Source organism: Clarias gariepinus, chromosome 14 (assembly GCF_024256425.1).
Source record: "Clarias gariepinus isolate MV-2021 ecotype Netherlands chromosome 14, CGAR_prim_01v2, whole genome shotgun sequence".
Lineage (NCBI taxonomy): Eukaryota > Metazoa > Chordata > Actinopteri > Siluriformes > Clariidae > Clarias > Clarias gariepinus.
The window spans coordinates 30,386,178-30,409,638 of NC_071113.1; the positions used below are offsets into that span (position 1 = coordinate 30,386,178).

The following is a 23,461-nucleotide window of genomic DNA, read 5'->3' on the forward strand; positions in this document are numbered from 1 at the left end:
TTAATTTTTTTTTTGTTGCAAAAACACACTTATCATCTTTTACTGGCTATAAACTGAGCTAAGTACACATAGAGGTAGTTGGTTGCTAGGTCAAAGTACTCATAGATAAGAAAAGAGATTCATGCGTAACGCGACAACGTTTCAATCTAATAAAATGAGCTACAAATTCTAAGTTTAGTCCAAAAGCACACTTTGTTCTGATCATCACGAATAAACACTATCCACAGCTCGAGTATAAATAGCCTCGCATTATTAGCCATGGTGCTAGCTGATCTCAATCTAAATTCAATTACACAGGAGGAAGAAGGCACTAAACACACAGCGGAGGTGATTTGTCCTTTCGTCTGTCCTGGAGCAGGGAATCTCTGTCAATTAATCCGACAGTCTGAGAGGCCAAGAGGGAGCGTCGCGCAGCACTCTCTCTCTCTCTCTCTCTCTTTCTCTTTCCTCTCCCTCAGCTGCCAGCCGTGGTTTAATTGGTTTCTCAGAGAGTCGGCTTGAGCGTGTGTGGGGGAACAATGGAAGTTTCAAGAGACATGGTGCCGTTCATGGATGAGAGGGTTCTGCTGAAGCCCACGTCGATTTCCTCCACCATTCGCTCTGCAGTACGGTCCAGTGTCTCAGATTGTCCCGAGTCAGTAGATAAGACTTAATTTTTCTAAACCCAACAGGGATATGTTGTTCAAATGAATCCTGATGAAGTGAAAAGCTTCTCTCGGTACACATCACAGGCAATAGCAGCACTAGACTCTAGACGATCTAAGGAGAACAGGTTGAGCTAGATATTGGCGCTACATTTCAGATCGATCGTCCGTTTGCGTTTATCGAGAAATGAAATGTTGTTTGTCGCGAAATGTACGCTTCCACTGGTCCGTTTTGATCACGCCCATACAAGAAATCCATACAATATCCTTTAAAACAAAAATAAATACATCCTTTTGCGGCATTGTGCTCTCAGTTCACCGCTCTTGGAGGAATCTTACAACACACAGCCAAGTCAATATCGCTATAAGAAACGCGAAATGTGACTGATATGTGTGACTGTTACTGGGTTCAATGATGAACGCTTTCAAATTTCACATTCTAGAGAGAGGAGCTTTCTAGAAATCTTAGAACTATATATGTTCTAGGAATCTTCTGTTCTGTAACTTCTCTGTAAATCAGTGTCAGATCTTCAGCTCTAGACCGTGGAACACTTTAGGATATACTGCTGTGGATGAGACCTGTATCGACTTGTCTTGTCTTCAGCCCTCTCTTCAACTGTGTGCTAAAGACTATTACTTTATCTAGAATCTATTGCATTTTACTTGGATGGAATTCCAATCAAACCCGGGTACAACCTCTCCATCTAGAGAGTAAAGAAAACTTTTTCACAGTACTTTCTGGAGAAAATCTGTTTATAGAACTTCACTCTAAATAACGAAACTCTAGGGACAAATGAACTCATCTAATTCTTCAGAATTCTCCAGAACTTCAGGCCTTCATTCACATTACCACGCGATGGGGCATCTGGATTCTTTTGTGTAGGTTAGATTGATGAACCTCTCTGATAAACTGTAGAACTGTGAACTTTTTAGAACAGGGGCGTCAAATCTTTCCAACCACACTGCAAAAGTCTTAGCGTCTTAGCAAGTGAAATATTCTTGAATTTAGCCAAACTATTCATAATGAAAATACAATTACAACAAACTAAATCAGTCTAACGTTACAAAAAATTTTAAGTGACAAATGGTTTGTTCTGGTTAATTTTTTTTATGTTTAGACTTTTTCACTTGATAAGATGCAGTGAATTTGTAGCCACTGGGGAGCCAAACTGGACACCAGGTTTCTAGAAGCTTTTCGTGGTGTGCTGTGGAAGAGCTTTGCCCCAGAGCCTGGAACAGTTTAGAATTTTAAGCTGTGAACAACATAACTTACAAAACTGGCCACTGTTTTAAGGAACTTTCTAGACCTCCCTTGGCTTCAACATTTCAGACTTGGCTTTCTAGAAATTTAGCTTTTTCGATTAATCATGCTGTTGGAAACCTTGTAAAAATCATTTACTCTAATGAACTGACTCAAGCAGGAATTCCCATAACTGTCATCTTTCTAATACTGGAAAGCGAACTCTGTAGTATCCATCACTGTAGAGTTTAATTCTGTAGACCTCATGAAGAAGGTATCGTCCTCCAGGATGTAACTTTTCCAGAACTTTCAGCAAAGTGAGAATGCACGTCTTGATAGCAATCCAAAATATTCCATTATAAGGACGACATATCGAGGATCTCCCGCTCTAGAGAAATGAAGCTCTCCAGTTCTTTCGTTAAGACTCTTTAAAATAAGATTGAATTCTCTGGAAATCAATAAAATAATATATTTTAGAGAAGGGAATTCCTTAAAACTTGGTCAATACAACACTCTCTGAGACTCCTGTGCAAAAAAAAAGAAATAAATAAAATAAAGTAAAAAATAAAATAAAATCCCTACTGCAGTATGTGGACCTCTTCAGAACTCTACAGATCTTCAGATTTAGAAAATGTAGTGCTCTGGAAGTGCTAAACAACACAGGACCCTCCAGAACCTTCCAGAATACTGTAGAAACCCTTTCTGGAATTTCCATTGAATCGTTTTTCGTGGAACCCGCCAATAGACTGGTATCTCTAAGGTTCTTGTGCGTAGAAGCTCCTCCTGATCTTTACACCCAGCGTTTTTTCCTTGTTTTTATACTGTATATATTTTTTATGCTGTACATTCCTTCAGGGTTCCCGGTAGCTCCATGGCCTGAACAACAGTGTTGGGGCCGTTCGCTCGCTGCCACTCATCGGAGGAGTTCATAGATCTGCGTTTCAGGATCCGGTTGATGATGTCAGCACAGGCTTTCCGGTACTGGTGCCGTAGCAGTGAGTAGACGAAAGGGTCGCATGCTGCTTTACTGTAGGCCAGACATTTACACAGCACCCCCCAGTGCTGGCTTATAGGAACTGCAGGCCAAAGTTCCAGGAGCCTATGATGGACAGAAAGAAGATGAGATTAGCTTTAAAGCTGTCAAGTTCTGAACTTTGTATCATGATGGGTTTGGTGGAACTCTATAAGCGCATTTTACCTGTAGGAAGTAAAGGTTGAACATTATTTAAACCACCTGTAGATGGTGGGTGTTGGACGTGTCCTTTAAGGGGACTAGTGGGAATAAGTGATGGAATAAGTTTGACTTTGAGCCCATATATAAACTTAAGACACTTTTCAACAAATGTACCTTTCAAGTATTTAAAGTGGTTTATTAAAAACACTGACTGTATCTTGACCCTTTTCACCATTATCCAATGGTTTAAGCTGCACCTGAGATGGACTTCACTGGAGGATCCAACGTCACAGATCTACACAAAATACTCCATATACAGTAAAAAATAAAAATAAAATATCCTGACTCTAGCCAGATGCATGTACAATTTCTTAGTATAGGAATATAGCCAACCAAATATGAGATTATTTACCCTGATTCTCCCGATTTAACTAAATTTGTCCTTCTATTGGCCGTACAATTTTGCTCATTTTTATGCATTAATTCCTAGAAATAAGCTAAATTAGGCAATCTGCCAATAGGGCGAGAACAAGACATTTATGCTTAAACAATGCAGTAAACAATGTCTAATTAGACATAAATAGGCATAAATCTTTTGGATTTTGTATATTGTTTTGTTTATACTTTCTTATAATGAGAAATATTACAACATTATGACTAAGAGTACCACAAGCCTAACTTGTTGAAATGTGCAACAAGATTATCTTAGCTTAGCTCAACTTAGATTGGCTCCTGAGTAGTAAAGTGCTGGCCACTATCATCTGGATATCACACGCTCGATGACAGTTCTCTGTAGCCTAGAGCAAGGCGAGGGATTGAATACTCGCACTCATACATCAATCATACAGATCAATCCTGGGAATCTGTCAGCTGATACAGGTGGATGAGAATAGATAGAGCTGTCCTCAGAGTGTGTTACGCCACTCCCTTCAAAAAGATGTCATTGACATCTTCCTCTGACACACGTGTTAGCCCACACGCTCCCTGTCGCTGATGTGGGAGAGCCCTAAAACATTGAGTGGGAATTAGACATGGCTAAATTAGGTACAAAATTGGGGAACAACCAAAAAAAGAAAAAAATGTGGGAGTGTGTGGCTCAACCAGTAGATGTGAAACCAGTGAATTCTATACTATAGATAGATAAAATAGAAAGAAAAAGAAAAAGTGTCTGTACATTAAAGGTTTTTTACAAAAAAATTATTTTGGGAAAGTAAGATGAGTAATGGATCAAATTAAGATGGTTTCGGAAGTGTTGGTTTGTGCATGTATTACGTAAAAACTACATTTGAATGAATTAAACAAATTTTATTCTGGAATTTTAATGGGTTTTCACAGGTGTATTTGACTGCGCTTGAGGTAACAAATAGGCTTTGTTTCATCGCAATCAACCCACGGGAAAAGAAGATATGATAATTTGAAATTAAAATGCAAAACGCCCTTACATCATAAAAAGATTTACCTTGAAAAGTCATTAGTTTATTCAAAAATGTAAAAGATGGCGCTGTTGTTGTTGGTCTTTCAGCTGCTCCCGGCAAGGGGTCGAAACAGCGGAATATATATATATATATATATATAGTATTAGAATATTTATTCACGTTTTTCTTCTTCATGAAGTGTGTATAAATTTTCTGGCTGACTTAGTATTGTGTAAAAGTCATCCGTCAGTATCATGTCTGCATTATTATGTACAAAACCATTCGCTATCTCCGAACACACTCATAAAATAAGTAAATCACCTTACAGAAGAATATCTGCATGTCTGTAAAGAAAGCAACATATTACAGGGCAGATCATTTGTTTTGCAGGAAACAAACAAACCTCCTGGGTTTTGCATGAAAATAAGAAAGAAACAAGTGTGACAAAACTCCCAGAAGAACTCTGAGATATTTTCCAGCACACTCAGTAAAACCTAACAGCTGTGTTATTACAGTACTGTGTTAACGTCCTGGGAACATGAACAAAAAACATGCCTTTGAAAACACTTCAACATAAAAGAAACGTCTATAAAGAGCACTAAAGAGTAATAAAATAAACACAGTCAGTATCTGGTGTGAAATCTCTTTCAAATTTGAAAATAATCAGCAGATACAGATGTGTGCAGTTTTATAAGCCACACCCACTTTATCCCAGCGCCCTGTCTCACAGATGATCTTACTATAGCATCATATCACGTATTGCCTGCTGTTGGGAGAAACAGGGCATTGTTCAAGCAGCACTGTGTGTGTGTGTGTGTGTGTAAATATTTCTGCATTTATTCCCTGGTGTGTGTGTGTGTGAGTGTAAGTGTGTGTCCTTAATTTTCGTTCTCTTCTTATTTAGTTGTCCCAGTTTACAGTCCTAGTGCATCATCCCTTTTTTACATCTAAAGAAAGATCTGTCCTCTTTTAGTTCCTAATAATGATGATGATGCTGATGATGAAGATGATGATGATGACGTCTCGTTAAGATACGACCCTGTTGACCGGTAGTTCTCAGATACACAGAGTGGGCACACAGTGTACAGTACATCCTCTGATTCAGCGGCGTATTCTTGTACTTAATGAATAAAGCACTGCGGTACAGCTCAGCTTGAAGCTAGAGTTCTGGAGTGAATCTAAGGAATTCAATTTAAACCATGAAGAAGCTCAAATTGCATTTACATTTTCACTCTGTTTCCACTTTCTCGACATTTTCCCATATTAGAGTGCACCACTCCCGCTCCCGCTCCTGCGGTTCGAGTGCTGAGAGTGCTCTGAGGGTCTGTAACACTCCCAGTCATTTTTCATCAGTCTTACAGGACGAGTCGGACGAGTCTGGGTGAGAGAGAGAGTCCTCGTGCAGCTCCGAAAGCGGCCAATTAAAATCCCGAGCTATGGCCTAGCAGTGATTTCGAACCCTATTTATAGGATAATAATATCATTTTTGTTATTATTTTTCTACGTGGAGTCGCTTTGGATCTTATCACATCCCCTTAAATACACGTCTGTTTGTGTCCCTGATCAATCCTGACATCTCTCTCTCTCGTCTTCCCGGACGTCCTCCGAAATGTGCTTTTTTTTTTTGTTGTTCACATCTTTGCTATTTGTGTACGCTTTAATACATTCCCCAGTGAGCAGAGTTCAGAGTAAAAATGGGTTTAAAAGAAATGTGTAATATGTGCAGCAGTCTGGGAAAACCCGTCACATGGACGAATTGTGACTTCTTTTTTTATATATATAAACTAATTATAGCTTTGAAAAATAACAGAATGTTTCTCAGCCATGCATGGTTTACAATAAATTCACAAAAAAAGGGAATAAACTAATTTTCAAGATTTTATTCTATCCCGGCTTCCTTTGAATTCATAACCGGATCTACTGACTCAAATTTTGGCAGTAATTGTTTTAAGTAGTTCAGGAAGTGAGTTCTCATTCCTCCTCTTCATCATCATCATCATCATTTTTCTCTGTCTCATCACTTGATGTAAAAGAAGAATCCCAAACAGAAATTCTCATCATCATCATCATCATCATCATCACTTCGCTCCACTGACCTTTTCACGCTAACATCAGTGACAATAATAACCGTGTCGCTCCCGCACCTCTTTGCCTTTGTTATTAATCCATTTTCACTCGCCATTTAAACACTTTAACGCCGCTGTCACTTGCACAGAGTGTGTAAGAGTGTGTAAGAGTGTGTAAGTGCTCTCCTCGTCTCTGCTGTAGTCTGATGATGCGATGGCGATGGAGTGTCGCAGACATTTTGAGCCGCGTTCTGAATTGTTTCGGCTTACGTCTGCTTCATTACGGCAAACTGTGGAACCGTACACTTACTGTAACTAGTGAGGTTTTAGACAGTTTTATACAGACTTCCTGCTCTGTTTATTGGACCGCGTCCTTATTAGACCTGTGACTCACAGGTAGGGTATGGATTTGATTAGAAATTTTTTTGCCTTTGCGACTTTCAATTTGATTTATCGTCTATTGATTTGGTTTACAAGCAGCCAATATTTTCTACAGGCTTTAAAGTATTAAAAACAACTGAAATGATCTAATAAGAACTGCGATGCGGTGTAACTTCACACTCCCATCCAGTTGCCCATACGTTTAAAAAATGAACGACACAACATAGAGATAATATTCTCACAAATCGCAAGTGTTTGCAGATAATGTTAGTATTTTTTCGTTAAAAAAAGTTGTTGTATATTGTTTAAGAAATCTCAATGTTAGACCATTTAGCATCTGTACGTTAAACTAAATAATGTATGAAGTGCAAATTAAATCTTTTCCGTTATGTCGCGAGATTTCTTTTCACTGAATGTTGCAGTTCCTCTATAATCCTGCAGGGGGTGTGCTCTAACTGTTCACACATCAGCAGGCAGCATAGCAACATGTGTGGTAAGAAATAACAAAGTCTAAAAAATACGAGAGGGGAAATGAGGTCGCTGCTGAGGCTGTGACATAAACAAGCTATTCTATTCTGATCTACATCATTTAATATGATGATTCATAATGAATTTTTATTAAAAATGTAATTAGTTGCTATTAAATGTAAATGTAGATGGTCTGATAACCAGAAAGAATTTTCAAAGTTTGTAAACAATATTTACAACATGCCTTGTCTTATGCCACTGTGATTGCATATTTCGAACTTGAGTTGTAATTCGTAGCGCAAACACACACACACACACACACACACACACACACACACACACAGGATGTTGAGAATTCCCATCTTTACTGTAAGACAGCCGCTGGCATTTATGAAATCTGTGCCTCATTATTTTATTATAATCCAGAGCATCGAGCCTCTGCTCTGGAAATCTAATTAATGGAAACACACTCACTGAACCGTCAGACTGCTAGGCACTCACGCACTCACACACACACACACACACACACACACACACACACACACACACACAATGAACTTGTTCTAATTACAATACAGACATCCATCATATCACTTGAGAAAGACAGAGCGTTGGATAAAGAGAGCAACGCTGTTAGCACATTAGCATATCACACACAGCAGTGCTGATGTATATCACACACACACACACACACACACACACGGAGTGAGGATGAGAGAACAAAAGCTCGGTGAACCTTGTTCTGCTTACTCATGCCTCAAAGACAGATATAAATGTGAAACTGTTCAAATCCCATACAGACTTCTCTCTGGATCTCAACCACTTTTTAAACTGTTTGAGTCGACTCTTGGAAATCAAAGCGTGTGTGTCGCTTCCGTCAACAAGCCGAACGGATCACAGACCTATTCCCTCATTTCCAACTCACACTGAATCTATTCAATAGTTCAATGAATCCAAAAAAGAGATGAGAATGAGATTAGCATCTCTAACCAGTACAGTGTACCAAGATGTTTCATCTGGTGCGGAAACGAAATGACGAAATGAGATGAACATCAAAGCACCGCTTCTAAACTCATGCACTGTAGAAACACTGAAGAGAAATCTCAATACGAACTGAACAGGATGGTTAAGTATAGACAGAACAACACAATCACAATCAATTCTACACTCAGCGTTCCAAAATAATTGAACTCATCCTTCTCCTCAGTCCCTCCATCCACTCCATGATGTAATGGTTGGCTGGAAATGACCCTGTGATGGCTACTGAACATTACTGAGGACTCCAAGGTCTGGGAACCTACAGGCACACACACACACACACACACTCACACACACACTTACACACACACACTCATTTCAGAAATGCCCATCAGACTCCAGCACGTCAGCCAAGTCGCACTAGTGCCAGTGCCAGCGATCTTCACCCTATATATACTGTATATCATCTTATTTATATTTCTGTGTGTTCTTCAGAGAAATTGTGCTCCTGAAACCTCATCTACATCCTAGAATAGTTTCCAGCTCATATTTTATTTAGTCACCTGCAGTGCATGGTTCAGTCAGGGTTTATGCCTCATAGGAGAGCCGAAACAGCGCTGGTTAAAGTGGTCAAAAAAATGTAACATGACGAGCTATGTTTTTTTATTCAAAAATTTTGATTTGTATTATAAAAATATATGTTTTTTGTTACCTTTAAGAGAGACTATTAAAGGAAAGGGTGTTTATAGCTGCTATAATGTAAGTGCGAAGAGGAACTAAGTTGTTTCATGGGCCACAACATGAAACTGCACCTATAAATGGATCTCCAGAGGCCATCCGATACGATGTTATCGTGATCCTTTGGTGCTGATTCGATTTCTATTGTGATTTTGTAATCACCACAATTTTATTTTATATAATATTCAGATTTGGAATTTTTTTTTTTTTTTTAAGATTTTAAACAAACTTTACAAATAATTTGGTCTTAACACACAGGATGCCGTGCTGTATGAATAGTTTAGAGCGCCACCTGTAGGATTAAAGAGGAACGGCAACATATTATGACCAGAAATGCAAACATATATAGATTTTAAATAAATCTTCAAAAACTCGACTTTGGAGTCAGTCTGGTTTTGGAGTTGTCCGACAGAACAATCTACTTTCTGTTTAACCCTGGTGCGACCCCATACAATCCGTTTTTTTTATAAAACTTCAAGCTTTATGCCCGTAGATGTTAATTAAATTCCAGGGAGAACAAATAATAATTAGAAATTAACGCTCATTGTATTTTGCACAGTGTGAGTATAACTCATCAGCACTGATTTACATCCTACAGCAGAGGGTCGTTTCTGCCATTATAGTCCTGCGGTACTCACGACTACTGCAGTCCTGAATTCAGCATAACTTTTCATTATATACTTAATGATTGACAATACAAGAAGGAGAAAAAAAATCCTGAGCTTTGTTTCACAAAACCTGCAGTCTGTAGTGCATGCATAGTCGCTCCTGGGCCGGGCACGTCTGCTGAAATTACCCTTTTGTGCAATTGAATTAAAATGTCTTTTATCCTTTGTGCAATGACAATTTGATTAGTAATAGAAGGGAATAAGTCATGTTAGAAAGGAGCTAAAGGAAGGAAACACAAGGCTGCCAGACTTCAGAAAAATTGGGAAAAACTAAATGGAAGGAAGAAAATTAAAATCATCCAACTATGACGATTATACTGTACACAAATCACTGGTTAATACCTGCAATATGCTTTTTAATCAACATCAGCTATAGACATTACCCACTCCATAATTCAAGTTATTTTTCACTTCACAACAATATAGAGCGATCAGCCATAACATTAAAACCACCTAGGTTTTGGGTTTCTCTTGAGCCAACCTCCGGTCCTTCCGGGCGTGGCTCTGCAGGGCCTCTGGACGTGTGGCTGGTACTGACTTTTTTTCGGGAAGTTGTGCTGCATTGGCTTTTCTGTGGGACTGGACTGGAAGGGTGGGCCAGTTTACTGGTATCTACAGTAACTGGTACTCAGTGTTAATGTGTTAGTGTTACGTGGTGTTAATGTCATCTCAACTGCTGATCGGTTTTAAGATTAACAAGATCACGTCTAATGTTCGACATGTGTAAGTATAAATATATACAGTATGTTATGACTGTTCAAGGTGACGAAGCGAAATATGTTTTTCGGGAGAATTGTTCCTTGAATAATGACAAAAAAAATTAAGTTTAAGGGGAAAAAAAATCAGAGTGGAATATATCATCAAACTGCACTCAGTGAAAATGTAGAAGCAGCATCAGATCCTTTATTACAAGGTCAGCCAGCCAGCCAGCCAGTGTGTGTGTGTGTGTGTGTGTGTGTGTAAGCAGTTAAGGTCCACCGGGGATCACACTGTAGGAAGCAGTAAACTACCTCTAAAAAACACTTATCTGTGACCTTGTGCTGCTGTTTCCTTAATATATTGAAGCTTTTATGTGTGCGGATTAATCTTAAACCTGAGTAGGTTCAGGATTGGTGAGTGTTCCACTGTAGTGAAGAACCGATTTTTCAGCCTAGTGAAGTATGGGGATCCTGACATCTCTTTAACAGAAGCTGATAATCAGCAAGGCAGCACTCCCAAATGTTCAATACGCACAGTGTTATGTTAGAGTGCGCTCTTCTAGTGACTTAATCATAAGTGTCGGGCTGAATAATCCCCGCTTGAGACTGAATTAAATGGCAGGCTGTTTTCCACACCAGCCATCTCCAAGGTCCTTAAACGAGCTTGAAGCTCATCAGCTTCTGACACAGGACTCATTTGTGTGTTATATATACCAGGGTAGTGCTGAGCAGGTGCTGGTTAACATCGTAGGTCCAGGTGAAGTGAACTCATCCACAACAAGAGCACAATCTGAATAACATAGTCGACCCAAGCCTCGTGTTTCATAGCTGCGTAATCAAGGAACAAAATGTATTCTAGTAATCAAAGAATCAGACGTGGGCTTAGAGACAAAATATAGCATGCGACAAAGTAAACTTACTCAGATACACGATAATAGTGATCATTTGCACTGAATGCTGAATAACTGTGCAGATTATAGAGCGAGGAAGAACCAGAAACGGGCTGTAACTGTTGCATTCCTAGTCAACATCAGAAGCATCTTACCTGGGCTAAGGAGAAAAAGGACTGGACCATTGCTCAGAAGTCCAAAGTCCTACTTTCAGATGGAAGTAAATTTTGCATTTCATTTGGAAATCAAGGTCTCCGAGTTTGGAGGAAGAGAGGAGATACACGGAATCCAAGTCACTTGAAGTCCAGTGTGAAATTTCCACAGTCTGTGATGATTTGTGGAGCCATGTCATGTCATCTGGTAGTGTTGGTCCACTGTGTTTTATCAACTCCAAAGTCAACGCAGTGTCTTCCATTGGATGTTAGAGCACCCCGTCTGCTGACAAGCCTCATGGAGATGCTGATGTCCTTTTCCAGCAGGACTTAACACCTTCTCACACCTCCAAAACTACCACTAACTGGTTTGTTGACGATGATACTACTGTGCTTGATTGGCTGGCTAACTCACCTGGACCCTATAGAGAATCTCTGAGCTACTGTCAGGAGGAAGAACCTAACAGAACGATACAGACGAATAGAGGGCTGCTATCAAAGCAACCTGGTCTCAGGTCTCATTGCCGCAGCAGTGCCACATGTCACCTGATCACCTTCATGCCATGCTGCATTGTTGCATGCTGCAATTTTTTTTTTTTAGAATTTCTGTATTGTAAAATTGTATTGATTCATCTTAAGAGAAATTCTAATTTTTTATGATACTCTATTTTTTTGTGCTCATTGTAATCGAATCATTTGTATAGTTATTTGTTGTGTAGTTACCTAAGCTTATCCTAAATGATTTTATGTCGTCTTACCTTCTAGATGCTTATCCACTTTAAAGTACCTTTTCTCTGAAGGTCACACCGGTGCTTTTTTTAAATTAATACAAACTTAATTCTATAGTTGCTAGTTAACAAGCCAACAGTAAAACATGCCAATATTTGCAGATTGTTTTTCTTCAGAGCCGGGCCAAAAACAGAAAACGTACCGGCCGTTAATGGCTTCTGGTTTCTGCCCCACACTTACGGAGCTGCTTTAACAAAGTGTCTGGTGTTTGTTTAGGTGATAAAATATTCCTTAACACATACTGTATTAGCTATTTAAGGGAACATGTGTGCGTATGCGCTATCTCGTGCTAATCTACAGTATGCTCGGTCCAGAAATAAACACTGTACATTGTGTTCTGTACAGGAGGAACTGGGTTTACAGCACAAATGTGTACTGTGTGTGACACAGGCACTTGTGCACTAGGAGTGAATCTGATAGCATGTAGCTTCTATAATGCACTTATAGCGTGTTATTAGAGCAATAAATAACAAATGTCAAAAATGAGGTACAATAAAAAACAGGTTGAAGCATGATACCCCCCAACCATACCCCCCAACCATACCCCCCCACCCCCCACCACCTCACCGCTATTCTCCAGGGTGTATCCTTCCACATTACTTTTTTTAACAGTTTAATTTATGACGATGCATCCCTCATACGTTTCTTCCTAACCCACCGCATGACTGTTGCCGTTCCACTTTCCATCACACATGATGATGATCTGGCTCAGGTTTTTTAGCACCTGATGCCGGTCCTGATGCAACACTCCTTATGTATCTGGGCACTGGCTCATGTGCTGTGTGACATGCTAATATAACCGGTGTTTAATTAATTCTTGGATATACTATATGTGTGTATGTATCATGTATCAAGCTTTCACCTTGTGATCACATAGGGTGCGAAGCAAAGCACAAACGTGCCAATGAACGTGCTGATCTTCCTGGCTGCTCGCTGCCGTCGCCTCCTCTGTTCCTCCAGACATCTCTGTCGAACGCTGCAACACACACACACACACACACACACACGTGTTAGACTGGGGTGGGTGCAGTTATTTGGAGGAAGCAATGTGTGAAATATGATTCATACATTCCCAAAAATTTAAACAGCATATATATTAATATTCATTAGCGGGATATTAATTCAATGCATTAATTTATTCAGATCATTTACATTTTATTTGAGCCTTTTAGTTAGAATTGAAGCGATTTTGGTACATGTAAAACTTAAAAACTGCTCCTCTACTAACACTGTCCAAAAGATGATGCTATGCATAGTTGAGGAGGATCGGACGATACACATGACCTGATGAAGCAGGTGGGAGCATGAGCACAGAGCAGCTCATGAGTACGGACGGAGCAGTGAGCGTGAGGAGCTAGAGTGAGCACTTCACTCCAGCGAGCACTGAGCACTCAGCAATATACAATACACACATCACTTCAATTCATTTTTAATGCATTATGCTTGGACAACGCTGAGACAGCGGCTGATTAATACTAAGTAGGTGACTCGTGTCGGTATCGATAAGGACTGACGATGTCCTCGTACTCTGCTCTCCTCGCTCGGTTACGGTGGCAGACCGTATGCACTTTTGTTGCACTAAATAATGTATAGATGTGTTCCACTCCAGCATTCTCGGTGCAGACATGCAGTTATGAAGTCTGTGTGCTGAAGTGAAAAACGTTAACTCTGCTAGTGCACAGCTTGTCCCCCTGTCCCCTCAGGACACTGGGGTCATAATGTAATGTCATTTTAACAGGTCCTGAAAACAAAAAAACAACATGCATTCCCAGGAGCGTCTTGCATCACTCAGTACACAAGTGATAAACACACACTGCATGCGCTCGAACCCACAACCTCTTAAAATTCCTCACACATGATTATAAAGATTTGTGTTTATTTTGCTCAATAACGCAAAATGAGTTGCTTGCCATAATTATGAGCCAATATGGCGGGCCAGTGGTGTAGTGGTTAGCACTGTCGCCTCGCACCTTCAGGTTCCGGGGTCAATTCCCACTTTGGGTCTGTGTGCAAGATGTTCTCACCATGCTTGGTGGGTTTCCTTCCGGTTTCCTCCCACAGTCCAAAGACATGCAGGTAAGGCTAATTGCTGTGTGTGTGTGCCCTGCTAAGGATTTTCACCCTGTCCAAGGGTGTACCCCGCCTCGTGCCCTAAGTCTCCTTGGAAAGGCCCCAGGCCCCTCCCCCATGACCCTGCATACGGAATAAAGCGGTATAGATGATGAGCGAGTGAGATGAACATGTATGTTTGAATCCACTTCATTAGTTTATCATTATAAACAGACTTCACTCTCTACAGTGCAACCTTACAGAAAAATCACACCAACTCCACGTGTAACGAGTAACAAATTTTTTCCCATAGTTTAGTTTTTTTGGGTTTTTTATGTCTAGTTTATTTTGTCCAGAAAGTTCTTGCACTTACACAAGATCTGCTGCTCTTCTTGCTGGAGTAACATCATGGGTCTAGTTCTATGGGTTTGCAGTGACGTGCAGGCAGACCTTACCTGGGATGAATGTCCACGAGCAGCACGAGGGTCTGCATGGTGATCACGTCAATGCGCTTGCAGTGGAAGCGCGCCACTCGGAGCACTTTAAGGTAGGCGACGCACAGCACCACAAGTGACAGCAGGAAAGTGAGTGCGTGGAAGGTGACGGTGAACGCGGCAAACGGCACGCTGAAGGCGGCGGGGTCGACGCCGGTGCCACGCAGTGTGCATGACGCGTAGAGTTCATGGTAGCCGTGCCAGGAGAGACAGGCAGCCGCCGCCGCGAAGCACGCCGAATGCGCCCAGGCGTAGGCGAGCACGAGTGCGGCATCCCGGTGGCGCACCCTGGAGCGGTAGCTGAGCGGGAAGACCACCGCCATCCAGCCGTCCACACTGAGCGCGGCCACTGTCAGCATGGTGTTGGCGCTCAGGAAGGTCTCGAGGAAGGCGGCCGCGCGGCACAGCCCGTCACCCCCTGGCTGCGTGTGGCCCGCGAGCGCGAGCACTGTGAGAGGCATGTTGGTGACGGTGAGCAGCAGGTTGCACGTGGCCAGGTTTAGTGTAAATAGGCCAGCTGCACGCTTTCTGATCTCTGGGCTGCACGCGAAGCAGATCAGCACGAGAGCGTTGGACAGCAGCGAGACCGCGAGCACGGCGAGCACCGCAATACACGCGAGCACGTCTGCCAAGTGCATGGCACCGCTCAAAAGTCACTACACAAGAGTCTCTTCATTACAGAACAAGATGAGGGCATGTTTTATTACCAGGCACGAGACTCTTCCCTGCGGACGGGCATCACACAGTGTGGCATCAGAATGTCCGTTTCAAAGCAGGGTGGCATCACTCTGCTCATTTCCAACTGCCCTGACAGTGTTCCCTGCGTGTGGCACGACACATTTTGTTGCACTGTTTGTTGCAGAATGGCATCACTGTGAAAGGACGGACTTCTTCGAATGTTCCTTATATAAGGGCTTGCCACTTTTTACTGCTCGGTGGAATCCGACAAGATGGCATCACGCGGTTCGTTAGAAAACCTCTTTAGATAAGTGTTTAGATCAAAGTGCCATCATGCAGGATGGCATTACACTGTTCGTCACAGATGAGAATGACATGGGACAGGATGGCATCACGCTGTCCGTTAGAAAACCACTTTACACAAGTGTTCAGTCCCGAGTGGCATCATGCAGCTCATTACAGGATGGCATCAGACTGTTCACTGTACAGGGATAGACTTCTTAGAATGGCATCACGCTGTTCCTTACAGAAGGGCATGCCAATTTTCACTGCACGGTGGCATCATGCAGTTTACTGCAGAATGGCATCATGAAGGATGGCGTCACGCTGTGCGTTAGAAAACCACTTTACACAACTGTTCAGTCCAGCGTGGCATCACGCAGAGCGTCACAGGCTGGCATCATGTCTCTTTTCACTGTGAAACGATGTCGGATTTCATCTCACTGGCATCACGCTGTTGGCACGGCCCTGGTGCAGGTTCCAGGGTTTAGACCAGACGACCTCATGTGATGCTCAGGATGCCGCTTCCTCCGCGCACCTGTCACTCAGGAACATCCCTCCTCCTCTCCTCCTCTCCACCAACTTATCCATCATTAGGAGTTCCACAGTTTATAGGCACCGGAGGTTAAACAGAATTCCAACACACACACACACACACACACTCCGTACACACACTCCTCACTCCTGTGCACTTTCCGCCAGTTACCTCCGGTCCGTGACGCGCGCACGATTTTATTCTCTAAGGACAGAACCGCACGTGTCGGTCAGGTTTAAATCCCCGCTCGTGACGATCGGCACTTCTTAGCGCTGTTGTATTTTGTTCCCCGGCACGTGCATCTCCGCTGTTCCGGCGCAGAGGAGACGAAGCGCGAGCGCACCGAGCTGACTGATGCGCGCGCTCAGCGCACTCCCGTTACTGATGAAGAGGATTCGGAAAGGAGTCGGTTCTTTTTACTTCTGAACGACTCTTTATTTTAAAGACTGAGTCATTTGGTCTTTAACGGATCGCGTGTTTATTATTATTATTATTATTATTATTATTATTATTATAGTCACTTAGGTTCTTATTTTTTCTTTGATTTTTAAAATGAGAGTAATTATAAAATGTATTCATTTATTGAGTTCATCCATTAATCCATCTAGGAACATCTGTAGTGGAACATCAATGGTGACCACTGTACTTATTAATGTATTAATTATTGAAGTTAATATTATTAGAATTAAAGTTATTATTCTTATTCTTATTCTTTTTTTATATTATAGTCACTTATATATTTTTTCTTTGATTATTTAAATCAAAGGCAATGCTATAAATGTATTTCTTCATTAATTATTGAAGTTAATGTTATTATACTTAAAGTTATTATTATTTATTATTATTATTATTATTATTATTATTATTATTATTGTTGTTGTTAATATTATTATAGTCACTTATGTTCTTATTTTTTCTTTGATTATTATAATTAAACTTATTATTATTAAATGTATTCATTATTTAAGTTAATATTATTAAATGTGTTAATTTATTAATGATATTAATATAATTAAAGTTATTATTATTATTATTATTATTATTATTATTATTATAGTCACTTAGATTCTTTTTTTTTGTTGTTTGTTTATTAGAATTTAATTTTAAGCAGGACATTATGGAGGACAGTAGTCTTCAGTGGACTCCCTACAGAATGTAGATGTGTTCAACTCGGTCATAAGTCATTATGTGAGTAATGTGGGACTACATGTGTGGGGGTGACTGGTGTGTGTGTGTGTGTGGGGGGGGGGGGGGGGGGGGGTGCTGTGAAAGGTCAAACGTCATGTCCTAAGATTGAACATGTTAACTCGATAAACACGTGACGCCATGTGAACAAATTTACTGTATCTGTCTGCTGGTTTGTATAAGCTATTCAGAGTTAATAGATCACTTATTAAATAAAAAAAAATCATGCGTGAAAATATGTAATAAAATATAAGATAAAATAAATAAAATAATATTTAAAATTTAAAATTATTAGAAATAAAAAATAAAATGTAAATAAAAGACAAGAAACTATAAAAGAAAAAATGTGTGTAAAAAAAATCACATCTAAAAATATCATGTCTCATATCATGGGTGAAAACATCACCACAAAATATATTGCAAATCAACAGAGAAAAATACAGACATGTGGAAATTAAATTCATAAAACAAAAAATAGTGAAGTTCACGTGACCTTTTCACAATTAAGAGTGCAATAATTCTTCCTGCACACTATGTGACACCACGTATTCTCTTCTTAAGATCCATTACCCGCTTCAGCCTGGCAGTGAAATGATCTGAACTGATTTAAAACGAGCTCGCCGCATTTATAGCTAAACAAAAATAACCTGCGCTGGGGTTGTCGTTGAACTTAATCCAACGGTCCCCTGGCAGGACGACTTGGCTCTGATCGGTGAGAAAAAGAGATGCGATACCACAATGACATGAGGGCAGGGCACGCAAACAAGAACAAATTTACACTCACAGCATACACACACTCATTCCACAAGTCATAAGATTGGACACACCTTCTAATTCAGTGTTTTATCTGATTTATTTTCTACATTCTACAACAATACTGGAGATTTTAAAACTATGAAATAACACATATGGGATTATGGATTTAAGTAACATCAACAGTCGGATGGTATTTTAAGACATGAACGTCAGCTGTTCTGGAACAGTTCCTATAAGAACAGTATTGTGTTGAGTGCGTTTGTAAAACCCATCAAGCTCTATGATGAGACTCATGGTCTCTCGTGAAGACCTTCTTAGGAAAGCAAGACCAAAACTGAGCTCTGCTGTGGAGGAGAAGTTCATCTAGAGTCACCAGCCTCAGAAATCATCAATTAACAACCAGCACCTCAGAATAGAGCCAGTATGAAGGATTTAAGTAAATAAATAAGTAAATAAGTATCAGATACATCTCGATATCAACTGTTCAAAATAGATTATTGTGTATTTTGGATAAACGCCTTCAGCATTGTTTTACCGTGTAGAAAGAGATAACAATCAGGAAAGTCCACAGAGTTAGAAGGGGTGTCCAAACTTTTGACTGGTAGTGTATACAGATAAATATGTACATGAAATTTGATGATTAAGGTCAGAAATTATAGCTAATCATCTTCCAATTGGAAAATGTACCATTGGAATTATCTGGGTGATGTAGGTAAGTTAGATCTTGTTATACGTAAGGGATTTAACACACACACGGGCAACCTAATGAATAGAATTAAAGATGAAGTTTAAATGTGTTTATTCTTTTGACTGTGATTTGATGGTTCCATTAGAGGACTATGTTATTCTCTAGAGGAAAGTACGGTCAACATATACTTTACTAAAACTTGCACATCGCAATTGCGAATGCACGTTTGCCGACGGGGCATACTGAACCTGCAGCCTCACATGTCCCCAGTAGTGAAATAGACATCATGTTGTGGAGTTGTTGTTGGAAATGGGTCTCTCGACGAAGTAGAAAGTATTCATAGTTGAGTATTATTTCCGCTCATGAGGAAGTGGCCATGATTGTGGACCGAGTTTAAAAAAGGTGGCAAAACAATTCCCAGAGAGATTTAATAAGACGGTGCCAAGTAACACTGTTATGCTGTCTATTGTTGAGAATTTCCGCTGTTCTGGTAGTGTAACATTACGTGAACAAATCATCAAATCACAGGAGTCTGCAGAAAACTCTTTCTGTTGCAGGATATGTTTGAGATTCTGCGTGAATGATATGAACACTAAGCGCTGGTCGGGGTAGAGTGTACAGGGTCGCGGGGGCCTGAAAACTCTCCCAGGAGACTTTGGGCACTTTGGGCACAAAATTGTCCGTAGTGTGTGAATGAGTCTAGGCCCAGGGGGTACACACACTACAAACAATTTAAAAACACCATTAACATAACCTGCATGTCTGTGGGATGCGGAAGGAAACTGGAATACCCAGTTGAGAATTGAATCCTCGATGCTGGAGGTGCGAGGCCAAGGTGCGTTGGTTATAGGCTTATGGAAAGTCACTGACGTCAAAGCAGCCGTAATCACTCATTCCTCACCAGGTTCTCCTGTCTCTCTCTCTCTCTCGCTTGACTGCAATGAAGCAAAAATTTAAAGTGTAAATTCTGTGCCAACTGTTGGGCTCATTCAAGATTCAAAGAACTTAATTAAACCCAGAGGAAAAATGCTTTAGATTTCTTCCATAAATGTTAGAGAAACATCCCCTTACTTTAAGAAACTTTCAAATGATTACACACTTCCTTATTAGCTGTTGAGCCGGTACCTTCAGACCAGTAGGTTGTGATGAGTAAGCTCTGAGGCTCTGGTGGGTGGGAACGGGAATATTTTTTCTTCCGCAATCTTCCAGTATGTGGTGTAAAAACATCATCGCTGACCCTCCATGCATGAGTGAGTGCCCCAGTCAGTCCATACATTACTGAAGTGGCCTCATGTTCATGCCAGACTGACTCACAAGTCTCAGATTTTCCCACAGCCCAAGATAACGGGGTCAACCCACTGTAGCCTTTCCCATAATTCCTTCTTGCTTCCCAGCATGCACTTATCAGGCTAAGTCCAGACAGGCTGGAACGGCAGCTAATACGTTTAATACTGCAATTCTTCAGTGATTTAGGAGAGAGGAAAAGAGAGAGAGAGAGAGAGAGAGAGAGAGAGAGAGAGAGAGATGAAGAGATGAACTTTTTTCTTTGCGTGCTTACAATTTTAGATAAGTGTCATGACATAAATAATACAAATATAATCATACATATTTCAACTATAAGCAGTACCTGTCAAAAGTTTGGACACACATTCTAACTCCATAGTCTTTTTTCTTTTTACATTGTAAAACAATCCTGAAAGCATCTACTAACATTTGCTGTTAAAATCTGTCTGCTTTATGTTGTCATCTATATATACAGGGTCAGCCAAATCATTTATACGCACGGCAGGAAAAGAAACGTTTTTATAAATATTTGAATAGTAAATGTATTGCTATACGTTATATAGTCATATCTATGATAATATGGTAATATATATAACTATATAACATATAAAAAAGAACGAAAAGTTAGAGAGGCCAGATTAAGATGGTTTGGATGAGTGCAGAGGAGGGATGAAGGGTTTATCGGGAGGGGAATGTTAGAGACGGATCTGCCAGGCAGGAGGACAAGAGGAAGCCTCAAGTGGGGGTTTATGGATGTGGTGAGGGAGGACACGCAGGAGGACATGCAGGAGGACACGCAGGAGGACACGCAGGAGGACATGCAGGAGGTTGGATCGACAAGGGAAGATGTAGAAGACAGAGTTAGATGGAGACAAATTGTCCTCTGTTTCGACCCCTAATGGGAGGAGGAGAAGGAGATGTTGCGTGTAAAACCAGAGCGCTGTATAATTCTGAATTCTGATTGGTCAGTTCGTGTTGATTATTTTAATTAAATGCACTCATTCTAATACATTATAATCTCCGTAGAAACACTGCGTTCACAGGGACATGTACAGCACACGTTCTGTTTTTTTGGAATATGGAGATGTTTCTGTAACATGCACACAAAAAGTCTCCAAGTCTCGAGTGTAACTTTAACTGTGACTTTATGGTTTCTGACTTCCTCAGTATACATGATGTTTATGGCTGTGAACAGGAACTCCTTTTACACACATTACACAACATTAAATGTAAAACTAAGTGGATGAAAAAGTAATAAAAAAACAATGTTTGGTAAAGTGTTAATATAAAACACTTTGGTGTGCTGTTAGAAGAGAATAAATAACTTCAGGAGAGAAACAGAGAGATCATCTCCACTTCATCACGCCTTCATCAAACGTTGTTGATTGTTTTACTCTCGACACAGAGAGGTTTATTCCGTACTGGATGTATGAACAGGATTGTACAGCAGTAGAAAAATTGCATGTGAAGATTAAAAGAGAGACGTTACTGATCCTCACGAGCTCCTGATGATTAATAATTATTCTCCTCGTACATTAGTAATAATCCTCTACAGCACCTCAGATCAGATCAGAGCATCGCCAGGATGAAAGAAAATCCGAGCTCATCAAAGTCTCAAAAGATTTTTCCTTTCAACATAAGGCTTTATATGCTCTGATCAGTTTCTGATGATGATGATGATGATGATGATGATGATGATGATGATCTCTAACCTGTTGTACTAGTTGTACCAGTTGATCTTTAGCTCAGTCAGGGTGTAAATCGGATCTTAAACCTTGAGCTCAGCTAAAATTCCAATAAAGAACTCCGGCAGCATTTAACTGGGAGTGTTTAAAGAGTTTTTAAAAACAGTTAAAAGGTTCAATCTAAAAATAATCTGCTGATCTTTAATGTAATCAGTGATATTATTATTATTGTTATTATTATTATAACATCACTTTTACTCCACATTTAGATTCACTGATGGTGCAGATTAAACTTCAGACAGAGATCTAAGGACTGCAGGAGATTCAGTAAAGTCTGTTACATTTTCTGGGTTTTCTGGTCCTCCAATGTATGAAATGTAAAAATATCATTTAACGATTAAGAGTTCTGACCAACATACAGACCAAACCTTTCTTTTATTTATATAGATAACTCAGAACCTCATCAAAGAAATAAACTTAAGCAAAACAGCAAATTACACCTCATTATTTTCTGTAAGATTATGCTAATACCCTCCAGAGCATGGCTGCCATGACCAGTTGAATAAACCATACACCCCGAAAACGTTGCCAGGTTTTGACTCTCATGTTGGCTGAAATCAGTGAGATGTGCCCAGTGATAATCTTCCAAGAAATGGAGCTCCGTCCCACGCTGCCAAGCAGACTCTGTGGATTTTCTCCAGAGGAACTGCGCTCCTTTATCAGGCCTGAGAGCTGGCCACCAAGCAGCACACATCTGAACCCGCTCCATTTCTTCATCTGGTCTTATTTGGAAAAGAAAAACTGGATTTGTTCTGCCAAGGATGAGCTTTCAAAATGGAGCAGGTGGCTGTAAGTGCTGTCGTCGGGCAAAATGTGGCCACCTTTAAAAATCCGGGGCAAAAAAAACCCCCATCTTGCTCAGTTCCTGCTGCAGAAAGTGAAAGTGCTTGTTTATTCCCCTAAACTGTACATTTTTTCGGACTGGGGTGAGGGTTTGCTGAGTTTAATGGTTAAAAATGGATAAAAATTTAGGTGAATGTTTTGGGTCACCCTGTACTTGTATATGTTGACTTTTTCTTTTTTTTCATACCTTAAATTCCCACTCCTCTTCCGAATGCACTGTTTCAGTGTTTATGTAAATGAGCTCCTGCTGAGACACGCCCCTCTAGAAAACAGCAGAGCTGAGCAACAAACCAGGAGAGGGGAACTTTTTGTATTAGGACACAACAGGTGGAAATCTGATTCTCTTGTTTAAACCTGAGCTAAAACATAAACAGAAAACCGAACAAAAAGAAAGGAAATGGTTTTCCCCCTCGTGTTTTTGTTTGTACACACACACACACACACACACACACACACACTGGAGACCCGCCTAAATGTCTAAACATGACTACAACATGAATTATGCATAATATGTGCCCTTTAAGCAGTCCATCTTAGGTGTCCTTAAATACATTATTGTAAACTAAAATTTAAAAATGACATTATCGGTGTGAGTATTGATTCATATGGAACTAAATGTTGTTA

At 40.3% G+C, this 23,461-nt stretch overlaps 1 protein-coding gene across 1 annotated transcript; it reads right to left on the reverse strand.

Moving 5' to 3' along the window:
• Positions 1 to 2,460: 2,460 nt before the first annotated feature.
• On the reverse strand, positions 2,461 to 15,482 carry gpr26 (G protein-coupled receptor 26). The gene is made up of 3 exons (XM_053512145.1): positions 14,806 to 15,482; positions 13,164 to 13,277; positions 2,461 to 2,983 (listed from the first exon to the last, which is right to left on the reverse strand). The coding sequence occupies exons 1-3, from the start codon at positions 15,480 to 15,482 to the stop codon at positions 2,719 to 2,721; spliced, it is 1,056 nt and encodes a 351-aa protein (XP_053368120.1). The 3' UTR covers positions 2,461 to 2,718.
• Positions 15,483 to 23,461: the final 7,979 nt, after the last annotated feature.

Excerpts from the sequence above, each read along its gene's own strand:
- gpr26 (XM_053512145.1), bottom strand. The coding sequence starts at position 15,482 with ATGCACTTGGCAGACGTGCTCGCGTGTATTGCGGTGCTCGCCGTGCTC. Across the intron at positions 13,278-14,805 it reads CTCGTGGACATTCATCCCAG|CGTTCGACAGAGATGTCTGG; the intron begins GTAAGGTCTGCC and ends TGTGTGTTGCAG. Across the intron at positions 2,984-13,163 it reads GCACCCTATGTGATCACAAG|GCTCCTGGAACTTTGGCCTG; the intron begins GTGAAAGCTTGA and ends TGTCCATCATAG.